This window comes from Aureobasidium namibiae (genome assembly GCF_000721765.1).
Source record: "Aureobasidium namibiae CBS 147.97 unplaced genomic scaffold scaffold_6, whole genome shotgun sequence".
Classification (NCBI taxonomy): Eukaryota; Fungi; Ascomycota; class Dothideomycetes; order Dothideales; family Saccotheciaceae; genus Aureobasidium; species Aureobasidium namibiae.
In genome coordinates this window covers 237,803-249,976 of record NW_013581203.1, presented here as the reverse complement: position 1 = coordinate 249,976, position 12,174 = coordinate 237,803, and the positions used below count along the sequence as shown (strand labels likewise).

At 51.1% G+C, this 12,174-nt stretch overlaps 5 protein-coding genes across 5 annotated transcripts; 2 read left to right on the top strand and 3 right to left on the bottom strand.

Annotated features, from left to right (window-relative positions):
* Nucleotides 1-769: 769 nt before the first annotated feature.
* On the top strand, nucleotides 770-2,064 carry M436DRAFT_44104 (NAD(P)-binding protein; the record flags this gene model as incomplete). Its single annotated transcript, XM_013573074.1, has 2 exons — nucleotides 770-1,318; nucleotides 1,462-2,064. 2 exons carry the CDS (start codon nucleotides 770-772, stop codon nucleotides 2,062-2,064), a joined length of 1,152 nt encoding a protein of 383 aa, XP_013428528.1.
* A 169-nt stretch (nucleotides 2,065-2,233) lies between these two features.
* Nucleotides 2,234-3,476, bottom strand: M436DRAFT_71706 (peptidase C13 family protein; the record flags this gene model as incomplete). The annotated part of the gene is made up of 2 exons (XM_013573239.1): nucleotides 2,234-2,885; nucleotides 2,941-3,476. 2 exons carry the CDS (start codon nucleotides 3,474-3,476, stop codon nucleotides 2,234-2,236), a joined length of 1,188 nt encoding a protein of 395 aa, XP_013428693.1.
* A 1,327-nt stretch (nucleotides 3,477-4,803) lies between these two features.
* Nucleotides 4,804-5,694, bottom strand: M436DRAFT_62666 (uncharacterized protein; the record flags this gene model as incomplete). The annotated part of the gene is made up of 2 exons (XM_013573174.1): nucleotides 4,804-5,444; nucleotides 5,505-5,694. 2 exons carry the CDS (start codon nucleotides 5,692-5,694, stop codon nucleotides 4,804-4,806), a joined length of 831 nt encoding a protein of 276 aa, XP_013428628.1.
* Nucleotides 5,695-7,534: 1,840 nt separating this feature from the next.
* M436DRAFT_71705 (cytochrome P450) lies at nucleotides 7,535-9,154 on the top strand (the record flags this gene model as incomplete). The annotated part of the gene is made up of 3 exons (XM_013573238.1): nucleotides 7,535-7,852; nucleotides 7,899-8,996; nucleotides 9,053-9,154. The coding sequence occupies 3 exons, from the start codon at nucleotides 7,535-7,537 to the stop codon at nucleotides 9,152-9,154; spliced, it is 1,518 nt and encodes a 505-aa protein (XP_013428692.1).
* A 596-nt stretch (nucleotides 9,155-9,750) lies between these two features.
* On the bottom strand, nucleotides 9,751-11,784 carry M436DRAFT_80697 (uncharacterized protein; the record flags this gene model as incomplete). The annotated part of the gene is made up of 2 exons (XM_013573313.1): nucleotides 9,751-11,483; nucleotides 11,586-11,784. The coding sequence occupies 2 exons, from the start codon at nucleotides 11,782-11,784 to the stop codon at nucleotides 9,751-9,753; spliced, it is 1,932 nt and encodes a 643-aa protein (XP_013428767.1).
* Between the last annotated feature and the right edge of the window lie 390 nt (nucleotides 11,785-12,174).

Here is a 12,174-nt window from a genome sequence, read left to right as displayed (position 1 = left end):
TGAGCACTCCCGACAGCCAACAACTTTACCACATGTCCTTCTCAGCTCCAGCTCCTTGTGAGACAGGAGTACTGAGCTCTGACTTGACCCCTCATACCCCTCTCGTGTCAGTCAAAGGTCAAGAGTGTCGAACAAAGCTATCCTGGCGTTGCCGCATGCGGCGAAGCTTCACTACCGAGGCCAGGGTGTCAGGCATTACTTGGACATTCTGGGTTATATCTCGCCGTACCAGTGATGAGAGAAGGCAAAGCTGTGGCGAAGTAGTTGGATAATATACCGTGTCCATGATGTACCATCTGTGAGTGATATGATCAAGGCTCCGGGCTCGGTCAGCCCCTAAGGCCACCTTGCTCGGCTCGAGCCTCGCTTGCTCGTTGGTGAACACGCTATAACTTGGAACGAGTGTCTATGACATCTTTCTCCTTTTGTTGACGATTTGCCCTTCTTGCTCAAGAATTCTTCTTCCACAATTGATCACTCGACCGCAGACTCATAAAAGGATGATACACTCGTCTCGGTGTGACCCAAGAACGTCCATGTTATATGCTTAGTCAGCCACGACTACAAGCGCTTTCTCCAACCGCGTAGCTCGAACACCAAAATCAACTTCAGTATCAACTTCAGCACGGTCTCGAATGAGCAGCTGTGTCACCCCATCGCACCACAAATACCCAACATTGAGGACTCGACTCGTCAACCAAAGCAACTACCACTGACCACCACGCCTCCATCTGCAATCAAAATGCCAGACCTCCCCTCACTCCCAGAGATGTCACACGCACTATCAGAAGTCCTAACTCCCACGCTCCTAACCTCTCTCACCATCCTCAGTATCTTCTACCCCCTCACCCTATCTCCTACACCCCCAACCCCCACCCTATCTCTCGACTACTGCCTCCACGTCCTCTCCTTCCTCTTCCCCCCCTTGCCATACCTCTATTCGTTTGCTCTCAGCTACATCCTGAGCCTCCATGCCATCAATCACCCCACCACTGTCACTTCTGCTCTCACATGCTTTATCATAGCAGTATGGTATACTTCCCTCTATACCCTCTCAGCCTTAAACACACGCTTGGGCAATGGTAGAAGTCGAGCAGTGGTGTGGAGAGAGCAGATTGCTGTTGTCACCGGAGGAGCAGGTGGATTGGGATGGTTGATGGCAAAGTTGCTGGAGTTGAGAGGTGCAGAGGTAGTGGTGTGGGATGTAAGGGAGCCGGACGAGTGGGCAGGGGCAGATGAAGGAGGGGTGAGGTGGATGAGTGTTGATGTCGGTGATGTTGACGCTGTGGAAAAGGCGTACAAGAGGGTGTGCCACGAGGTATGTAGATTTTCCTCTTCTGTTCTGTTTATTCAATCTCTACAAGCCTTTTGTTCCAATTCGCAATGCCTTTGCACGACTTGAGGAGAGACAAATGTTCTTTGTCTCAGTGCTATATGCTGACTCAAACTCCACCCACACAGGTCGGCACACCCACTATCCTGATCAACAACGCGGGCATCGTGAACGGCTTGCCTCTTCTCTCGCTCTCTGCATCCCAAATCTCCCGCTGCTTTCATATCAACACCCTCTCCCACTTCTACACCTGCCGCACCTTCTTACCATCCATTCTTTCCTCACCCAATGGCGGCACAATCGTCACAGTCTCGTCGGTACTCGGCCACCTGGGCGCCTCACACCTAACCGACTACACCGCCTCCAAAGCCGCATTGTTGGCTTTCCACACCTCTCTTCGTTCTGAAATCGCCCAACTCGCAGAGCACGCATCATACCCAGGCGCGCACAACACGAAAATGATCTTGGTGAAGCCTGGACAATTGAGCACGGCTATGTTTTCAACGCTCAAGTCTCCGTCGGAATTCTTTGGGCCGGTAGTGCAGGCGAGGGATTTGGCGAGGGAAGTCGTGGATGCAATCGAGCAGGGTGGGAACGGGGTGGTAAGTATGCCTATGTATGCTTGGTTGATTGAGTGGTTGGGCGTGTTGCCGATTTTGTTGCAGAGGGCTGCTAGGTGGATGAGTGGAGTGGATGGGGCTATGCGGTCGTTTGGGTCCAAGAGAGAGTAGACGAGTAAGACTTGGCGGATCTTGCTCTGAGTCTGAGAGACCATGAGGTTTGACGAGTGTTCGTGCGATGGACTTCGACCGGAGCAATCAGACAGGGACCCGATAGAGGAATCTACTCATCGTAGAGATATCATGTCTTTCGCTTGTCGTATCGTGGAAGAGAAGAAGCTCAATCGAGAACAGAGCTCAGAGTCCAGAGAGCGCCGAGTGCAAGAAGAGCAGCACCGCCGATAGCCTGCTTACTCCAAGTCGAAGCCTGATCAAGCAACTTTGCAGTTCCAAAAGCATGCTCCTCAGCCTGCGATGGTGCAACCGTCGCTTCAGCAAACTCGACATCAGCAGTAACATTGTTCAACTCCTTCATCATGTCCCTCGACTTGTCCATCAATGCCTTCAAAGCAAGTAGATCAGCCTTCCACTCTGCCAGTGAGTCTTCCCCACTCTTTGCATCATCAACCTCGACACCCTGCACGTTCCCAAAGAAATCAACCACTTTTCTGTTTCTGGCCTCTGCTTCTCCACCAGAGAACAAATCGTAGCGGATACCTGCGTCAGAGTGTACTTTGACTGGATCATAAGAGTCAAACAGTTGGCCTAGAGTGACATTGCTGCTTGTAGAGCCGATCTGCTGTTCCAGGAATTCGAGATTGTAGTAGGTCCAGCGATCGATGACTGCGACACCGACATCTTGGTCTGCGTGGTGGGAGTAAGAGGATTGGTGGAGTGCTGAGGAGCCGGTGGCGATAATGTTGGGAGTGTAGAACTGGCCGTACATGGTGTTTGCCTGGCACGTGTCGATCATGAAGAGTAGCTCGTTGTATCTGTTGTTCTCTTGTCAGTCATTGTCATCAACGAGGTTCGGGTGGAAGTTGTTACCTCTTCTTCTCCCACATCTGCTCAAAGGCATCAGCCAAATCATGCGAACTGATCTCCTCGGCATCCTGAAACTTCAAAAACTCATTTCCTCCGTGTCCAGTCATGTAGATCAAGATGTTGCTCCTGTCATCCGTCATCAACCTCTTACTCCTGGGCCAACTCTCTGGCCATCTATCCGTCAAAAGGCGAATGAAATTCTCGACCGTGACTTCATAGCCTCTGTAGTCGACTTCAATACCACTACCCATGGCATCGTAGAGATCCAAGTCGCGGGACTTGTCGTTGAAGACGGAGCCAGGGAATGAGTTGCGAGGGTTACAAGCCATATCATCGGGAAGCATGAGGATGATCTGAGAGTCGGGAATGCCCAGACGCTTGACGGTGCGGTAGAGCGAGAGGGTGTTTGCGAGATGGCGGTAGTTGAACCAGAAGCGGGAGGTCGAGACCAGGACGGCCCAATTAGACGTGTGTGTTGCTGAGCATACGCAAATGCATAGCGTCAATAGCAGTAGTACACATTTTATCTGCGACCTCATCTTTGCAGTATGGCGACGCAAAAGGCGTCGGTGTTATTGTGAAAGAGGACAAAGATGCTTGGTAATGATGATGATGGAGCCCCTCGAATGTTTGGCGCCCGAGCGTCGAGTCGGTGTAGACTGTGCCGAGGCCCCGGTGCCGGGCGGTGAAGCCTTGACTTCGACTTCACATCGCTGTCTTCTCTCACAACATGACACTTGCAAGAATATTATGCATTCTCACATCATCCCCAAGGCGCATGTTACTAGTATAACAATGATCAGGTAGGATGGTATGGTGATTCCGATGCTAGATCACCGGAATCGGTACAACAAAGAGATGAGTGTGAACAATGCTTCTGTTTTTCCACTTTTCTCTAAACTCTCTATCTCCCCTCCATCCGCCCTCTGTCTCAACCTCATAGAATACACTCTTTGCATGTTCAAGAAATCCTAATTGCACGAACCCCCAAGCATGCACATCACAAGCACAAGGCAACAGACCCAAGAAGACTGAGGCGAGGAAGAAAGTGAGAACAATGACTTACATCTGTTTTATCTGTATGAGGAAGCTTCACTTTACAAGCAGACTATATAATTAAAAAAGTTTGGCCCTCACCTGTGGGTGCGCACCCGAGTGGGAAGGATAGTGTGAGTGGTTAACCCGTAAGCCGCGAGCATCTCCATTCGGTAGGACCTGCCGGCTGGCTGCCCTTCGGGAGGCAGTTAGGGCCACAGTAAGCCATTTCCGCGCCGCAAGGCATAACGACTCTTTTTTGCTCTGCCTCAGACATCGCTTTCGCTTTTTTTCCCCCTACCAAGCATGACTCTATGGGGTTTGGTATAGCCAAAAGTGCTATTGGTGCAAAAAGAGCTGGGCGTAAGATACACGGAGTTGAACACTTTGTTTACGAACATCAACACGTGCGCTTGTTATAGCTAGTGTTCAATCCGCTGTGAGGCCGATACTCTTCGCACTTCTCTGGTTTGTCTGCATTCAAGCACTTTCACTGAACTACCTTCATCAATCTAATACCTAACAACTATCACTCCTTCCGCAACCAAACAAGTAACAAAATCCAACGACGAAGATCGCATCTTTCCGAAAGACACTGCATCGGGGTGTCCTGCTCAGTGCTGCATTCGAGGCACTCGCCATGGCACAATCGGTCTGCCGCTCAAGGATCTTCAACAATTAGCTGCCGCTCGGTAGGCTCTATTCACCATTTTATCAAGTACTCATCCGAGTCTATCTGTGCTGATATCAACCATCTAGACTGCAAACCGATCTCTCGAACCGCGCCGCCTGCCCCCAGCAACGAGATCCCAAGGCCTCTTCTCGCACCACCTACTCCATCTCATCATCACTATCCTCAACAACAGTCTTGCGCTTTCCCTCAACCTTCCTCTTCTTAATCGGTGGAGCAGGCGTCACAGACCTCGAGCGAGTAGCAGACTTCCTGCTCACAGCCGGCTCTTCCATCTCATCATCGCTATCAGCCAACGTAGTGATTTTCATACTCCGTTTCTTGATCGGCGGTGCAGGCGTAACGGACCGAGAACGACTCGCTGCATCTTCCATCTCTTCATCACTGTCCTCTTTGATGGTTCTAGTGCCACGACGCTTAGCACCAGTCTCAACTACCTCGTCTTCGTACCTGGAGGCAGTGCGCTTACGCTTGGTGCCGCGAGGAACTGGCGAGTACTCCTCAGACTCAGGGCTTTCGAAACCCGGAGACGAGCGTACGGCCTCAGTGGGCGAAGACTCCGCATACGAGACCGCTGCAGATCTAGTCGAGCGGCGAGTTGCCCGAGTTGTGGTCGCAGGTGCAGAAGTACCATCTCTCGCAGCACGTCTCGCAGCTCGTTCGTCCCTCGAAGCCACTTCTGCCTCGTGCCTTCTCACCGCAGGCGCCACAGGCAAGCTAAACGTACTATCGCGGACTCGGAGGTAATCCTCTTCGGTGAACGTTCTCATTTCTGCTTCATCTACGAATCGTCAATGTCAGCCTACTCCCCCGGTCACTCAGCATCTCAGGGTATTCATACCTTCTTCAGGTCCCAGATCCCTTACAGCTCTCAACTCAAGTGCTTGAGTGGTGGGACTATGTGGTTTTACTTTCTTGACCACGTCTAAGAGACTCACGCGTGTGTCTCCATGCTTCTCGGCGTATTTTGAGCTTGTTGTTGGTTTTGGGGAGCGGCCGGGGATGTAGTCTTCGCTATCTGAAGAGTCCATGATTAGCGTTTTGTTGTTTGCAGTAGCTTCTACGTGGTTGGTAAAAATTGGCTGGAGCTTGGATACGTGGTGACGATTTCGCGGATGGAAATGTGTAAGTGTCTGGAAGAATGCATTTATCTCTAGGGATCCATCGAGGAGACCACAATGAGAGAGACGATTTGGACGCATTTGGACATGGTGCCCTTTGAACCCCAAGTTGGAGGTCATGTCAGTCTGGAATCGATCAAGATGGACAAAGGGTGAATTCTCGAGTCTGAATCGTCATCACAAATCTCCGGCATATTCTTTGTGTTCGCCCCTATGGCTGCATAGTATATCTCTCAGCATGTGAAGGGGCAGCGATGCGAGGGTCACAAATGAGCGACCGTGATATCGATTACCAAAGCGATAGACATGTCTGTGTACCCGGCTACCAAGGCACGGCCCGAAATGTTTTTCATCAATCACTTGTCTGCTAATCGTGACTTACGATCTTCCCGGATCTTTCGACTGCCTTGTGGAAGAGAACTTCGTTGACAGACTCGAATGATAGCTCTCCATGGCTCTGCTCTGTCTTTTGAAGACACTGTGCCTTTCTATCGCTCAGATTCTTCAGTGCATCTCCGCAGGGGAGGGACTGTGATATCCACATGGACAACGCATATACTCCGTCTTGTTACTGCTGTCTTGTCTGCGACCACAACGATTGAGAGTATGCACTTTACTTCCGAGCATCCTCGAAGATCTGACAGTAGGGTTGCCACTGATTATGCGCAAAAGGTTAAAATCAAATGACGTGAGATCAACCAGGCTACCTTGATGTCTACAACAGGATCCGCGCTTTATCGTAGCTTGGATTCTTACACACAGACTTCCAATTGAAAGAATCTTGCCTTTTTCAAAGTTCACTCTCGTATTGACTGGATTGAGGTCTTCACGAGATCGAAGCTAAGCGGCATCGATGCCGTTAAGCTGACAAGTGGAATCAGGCAGCTCTTTCCGCATTACCAGACTTCATCCCATGGACGGGTTGGGGAAGCGTGAGTCTTGAAGACCGCCACCGGTGGGCCTGGACTGGAGAAAACTGAATACCTATCGATGGGTGCAGAGAAACTTCCTGTACTTGAACGAGTGCAGATTGAATAGCAAGATCTAGAGTCTCAGGAGCTGATGTGGCTTTCGTCAGATCAGTCGTCTTGGGCACTTTGACTTTTCGGTCGTTGGACACTTCCCATCTACTGATGGAACTGTGCATTGCGATGTCTATCCGTGTGAAATATTCTATAACGCAGGAAAGAGTGAGGGTGATGGGCACTGAATTCGTCGCACCCATCGAAGTATTTCCACAGCTAGTAGCTTGTCAAAACGAGGACATGTAGTTCTCAGTCTGACTTGTCTCGCTCTCGGTACGAACGACATGTCACATGTAGGTGTCAGTTTGGGACATCCGAGAAATAAGGTTGCGGGGGAGTTCGACGATCTCGTGGGGGACTGGACAGCCACCACAGCCTCAGTCAGACGAGCATCTACATCATTATACCCTGCATGAACATCGCAAGGCCAGTCAGCATTAGTGATCGTGTACAGTATATGACCTTCAAAGCATTTGGTGTCACAGCGTTGTACTCCACCGCAAGCGGTACAAGGCTTATCATCCTTGTGCCTAGCTTCGACCAATTGTGCCACCCGCGAAGGCTGAAGATCCCATAGAGTGTGACCCGAGCAAATGACTGGTGGTACCGAGATGATCGCTCTGCCACTGTCGTCAATGGTATAAAGCCTCGCTGCCTGTCCCTCGAAGCTCGCTCTCGACTCTCCGACTTCCACAGTCTGATCCCAGCACCCGACTTACTCTAAGATGCCAACACTTCTGAACAAGGAGGTAACTCATGATGTGGCTTTGATCCTATTCCTTGCTGTGTTTGCGGGAGTCTACTGGGTGTTCACCTCTTTGCTCCAATATCTGCGTCTGCGCCACATACCTGGACCACCTCTTGCGGCATGGACGAACTTCTGGCTCATGCAACAGTTGAACGGCTCGGAGAAATTCTACGACGTGAAGAAAAGGTTGCATCAAAAGTATGGGCCCGTTCAACGTTACGGACCCAACAGAGTAATGTTCAGTGATGTCTCGGCTGTGCACTCCGTGCTTCCGGCATCGCACATTCTCCCAAAAGTATGTGACTTTTCTGGCCCTAAGAGAGACACGCTAACAGTTACAGGCGGATAGCTACGCTCCGCTCAAAGCATCAATCAACGGTCAGGAGGTTGCATCTTTTCTCGCCATCACCGACGATGAAAAGGCCGCACGGTTGAAGCGCTTCCTGCATCCAACTTTCAGCCCTAACGGTGTCTTGAAGTATGAGCAACATATTGATCATACCGTATTCGAACTCATCAGCCATCTACACAACGTCGGGCCTACGACAGATCTTGCTCCTTGGTTCGGTTGGTTTGCATTCGACACCATCACTCGCATCGGCTTCAGCGAGGACCAAGGGTTCATGAGACAGCAAGCAGACATCGGTGGTGCGGGCAAAGCAGCTCAGCAAAGGTTCGCTCATTGGATCTTCTACTGGACTATGCCTTGGCTTGAAGCACTGTTGTACAAGAACTGGTTTGCGAAGAACCGTAATACGACAACGCGATCAGGGCTTGTGAAGCTAGCCTCACGCGTTGTCGAAAGCCGCAAGGACAAAGAAGGGCTGGGCACTCACAATGATCTGCTTGATCTGTATATGGAGTCTGGCCAAAAGGACCCTCAACTATATACGCCAGCCGCTGTGCTCGGCCTAACCATGACGACCATTCACGCTGGAGCAGAGACGACTGCTTATACGTCAGCTATCTGTATGTATCTCATCCTTCGAGATAGGCGAGTACACGATACGTTGAGAGCCGAGTTGGAATCTGCAGCACCAAGATCTGGAGCAGAGTGGGAGCTGCCCGAAATGTCTGTTCTGCGGAAGCTACCCTATCTCGATGCTTGTATCAGAGAATCAGCACGTCTGAAACCCTCTAGCAACATCATGGCCGAACGTGTCGTCAACAGCGACGATGCTGTTATCGCTGGCGTACCGATCCCGAGAGGCACAATCGTGGCCATGAATAACGCTGGCCTAAACACAAATCCCGATATCTGGGGCTCAGACGTCGAGGTATTCAGACCAGAGCGCTGGCTTGAGGCTTCCGAAGAACAACGAGTGCTGATGCATCGCGCCGATCTCACCTTTTCTGCTGGTAAGCGTATGTGTCTCGGCTTGAATGTCGCTTGGTTGGAGATGAAGAAGGTCATTCCCGCCTTGATCATGAACTTTGAGGTCAGTCACAGCAATCCCCTTGCCCTGGAGAAGTCCAATCAGCTGAACATCTCTAGATCGAATTAGTCCACCCCGAAGACGATTTGAAGCAGACATCTGGGGTCTTTGGCGTTCCGCAAGATATCAAAGTCAACATTCGGCCTCGCTTGAGAGTTTGATCATCATCGGGAGTCGTCGTTGGCTATTGCTTGGTTACTGCTTATATCTGTACACGTCAGTTTTGACTGCCCAATACGTCGGTTGGGTTCTTGTCGGTGGTTGATGAGGCGGTTCCATCTTAGCCATGTCCAGAACGAGTGCACAGGTATAGCTGATTGGAACTGATCACATGCTTGAAGTATACGTGAAGGCGCGTAACACATGTCAGCGGGCTTTCTTTTGAAAAATTGGTAGGACCTACAAAAAGAGTCGAAGGATGTAAAATATCATTGACAATCTGTAGGCGTGCGTGCAATCCTTCTTTTGATCTACCCTACGCCCAAGTCGACATCCTTGCTATGCTTGTCTACTCCCTTTCTTTCGTTGCACATCTTTCTTTGTGTGCCTCCCCACTTTCTTCTCTCAAGCATTCGTCGTGTATTAGTTGTGTTGCGCAAAGACAACCCTGCTTCCTGCTTTTTCTTTATTCCCGCCGATTTGTTTTCTGCTTCCGTCTCCACTTCCTGTGCATCTCCTTCGATGCTCCTCTCCAAACTGCACCACCATTTCCTCTTCCAACTTTTCCTCGTCTCTAACTTCGTACTCTTCTTTGTTCTCAATCATCGTGCTTACGACCATCACGCACAACGCCGTGTTCAGTCAAGCGACGACGAATACGCTGCTGGCGCCAGCGGTTGACGTCCCTGACGTGCGTCTCATTGCCCCAGTCGAATTGAGCGTTACCAGTCTTGCGGGTGACATATGCACTCCATTCCCAGCGAGTACGAGTGCGGTTGATTGGCAGCTGCACACCCAAGCTGCAAGGATGATCCTTCCTGAAGAACTCGTTCAGAGCCAGGGCATCGTTGGGAATACCTGCAGTGTTGGGTGGAGCTCTGGTGGGGAGTGCTGCGGCAGGTTGAACGGCGACTACGGTGTTGGGTTGAGCGCTGATGGGTGGTGCTGCGGGGACTTGAGGTACTGCGGGAGACTGATTGACGACGACTCCACGCTGCGACTGTCGAGTTGTCTTCTTGTGCTTGGTCTTGGTCGATTTGGTCTTGACTGGACTAAGTTGATCTGCTTCATCTCCGTCGTTGTCGTATTCATCGTCGTCTGAATCCTCGTGACGTACGAGTTCAATCTTGCTGCGCGATGTAGGGGTTGAGTCCGTCTCGGTACGTGGTGTAGACTTGGGCTTCTTGGTAGTAGGAGCCTCGTCGACAGTCCCTTCTGCGGTGGCCTTGCGCTTACTACGCCTTGGGTTGGATGGCTGCTCGTTGGGGTCTTGATGAGCGGAGCTCCTGAGTTTGCGAGGGCTTTGAGAAACAGCTGCCTGTTGGGTTGATCTCTGGCCGCGGGAAACAGTGGTCTTGCCAGACTTTGTTCTCTGCTCTGCGCCTTCCGTCAGGGGAGGAGAAGGGGTGGAAGTTTCGAGAAGTGCTCTGGTGTGGGGCTTGCGAACAGACAGGGGTACGCTCTTGGTAACCCTTTTTGGAGCCTTTTGATGGTGGTCCGGAACTTCATATTTCTCAGGGGCTGATGAAGTGTCGGCGCGAGATTTGCCTTTGAAACGAGTTGTGCGACGAGAGGTAGGCTCAGAGGTCTTGCCCTTGTGATTTTCTGGGGAGTGGTCGGCAATTATAGAATTTTCTGAGTGGAAGTGGCGAAGTGCTGGAGTGTTGATGGGAATGTCATCTTTGACATAATCCTGAGGGTTGCTTGAGTAAGCAAGACCCAGTAGGGCCAGCGCGACCTCGTCGTCTGTTATGGCCTTTGGAGTGACGTGCTTGGTGACTCTTGTCGTGTGAGAATCGTGGTAGGTAGTGGTTATTGTGAGATTGCCGTTGCTGTCGTCTCTGGCTGTGGGAACCTCAATGCCTCTCTGGGCAGCGAGAAGGGCATCTGTCATAGCGCTGTCTACTGGTGCCTGGGTGACCGCGTCAAGCTCCATGAGCCTGGGCAGGTTGGTTTCTGCCACGTTCTTTGGATTGAATGGGCGAGGCATGAGAGTGTTGTCAACAGTCTCGTCTTGGACGTAAACATCGTTGCGGTCCGAGTAGTCAAGATCCAAGAGAGCTCTGGCAGCCTCATCTTCCTCGATAGCCTCTTCAATGGGGGCTACGCCTCCAACTTCTTCTGGAAGTAGGAACTTCTGCTGGATCTCACGAGCAGCTTGCTCATCATTGAAGACCTGCAGAGCGTCCTCGTACAGCGAGGCGTCCTGGGGGCTGGTCTTCCACAAGTCGTTCTGTCCCTCTCTGAGCTTCTGTACAGCCTCAAGGCCAGATCTGCGGAACTGGAATGCAATTGCATTGATGCGCCAGCCTTCCCACTTGAAAGGCCAAGCTGTTCAACCTCAGTCAGTTTCCATGTTACATGTCAAAGAGTTGAGGACGGCTAGGGGTGGAGAGGATGGAAGACGGCTGGAAATATGTCATGATCACTCACCATTCTTCCTTCTCTGCACCGGGTCCACTGGACGTGGCACACGCGCTGCTGCACGGGATGGCTCAATGGTGCTTGTCTGTGAGGTAGGATTGTTGATGAGTCTTTTCGATCGACGGAGCTTGGGTTGGCTGGTGTTGGAATTCTTTTGAAGGTCTGTCTCCCTAGTAGGAGCGACAATGGAATCGCCCGCGGAAGCCATGTTGACTCTCAGTCGTGAATGCCGATCTGCTGACTCTGATGAACGTCAATTTGAGTTCAGGAAGTCTTGTGAGGAGGAGGATGTGGAAGGGTCTGTGATACACACAGTGAGCGACAAGGGGGTGCGCTGCAAGGTCCGTCAGTACTTGTTGTGTTGAAAATGACTGAGTCGAGATGAGACTCAAGGGGATGCGTCAGGGGTAAAGTGTGCGCAAACATTGAAGAACACGTACCTGTCGCGTCTTTATGATGATTACAAGGACTTTATGGTCCAGGGTGAAGGTGTGGTATGCGGTATGGTTGTATCCACGCGTTCGATTGTGGCTCGCGGATGGTGGTTTGGTAGGAGTGAAGCAAGCTGGGAATAAACATAAATTAGTATATGTGCGCC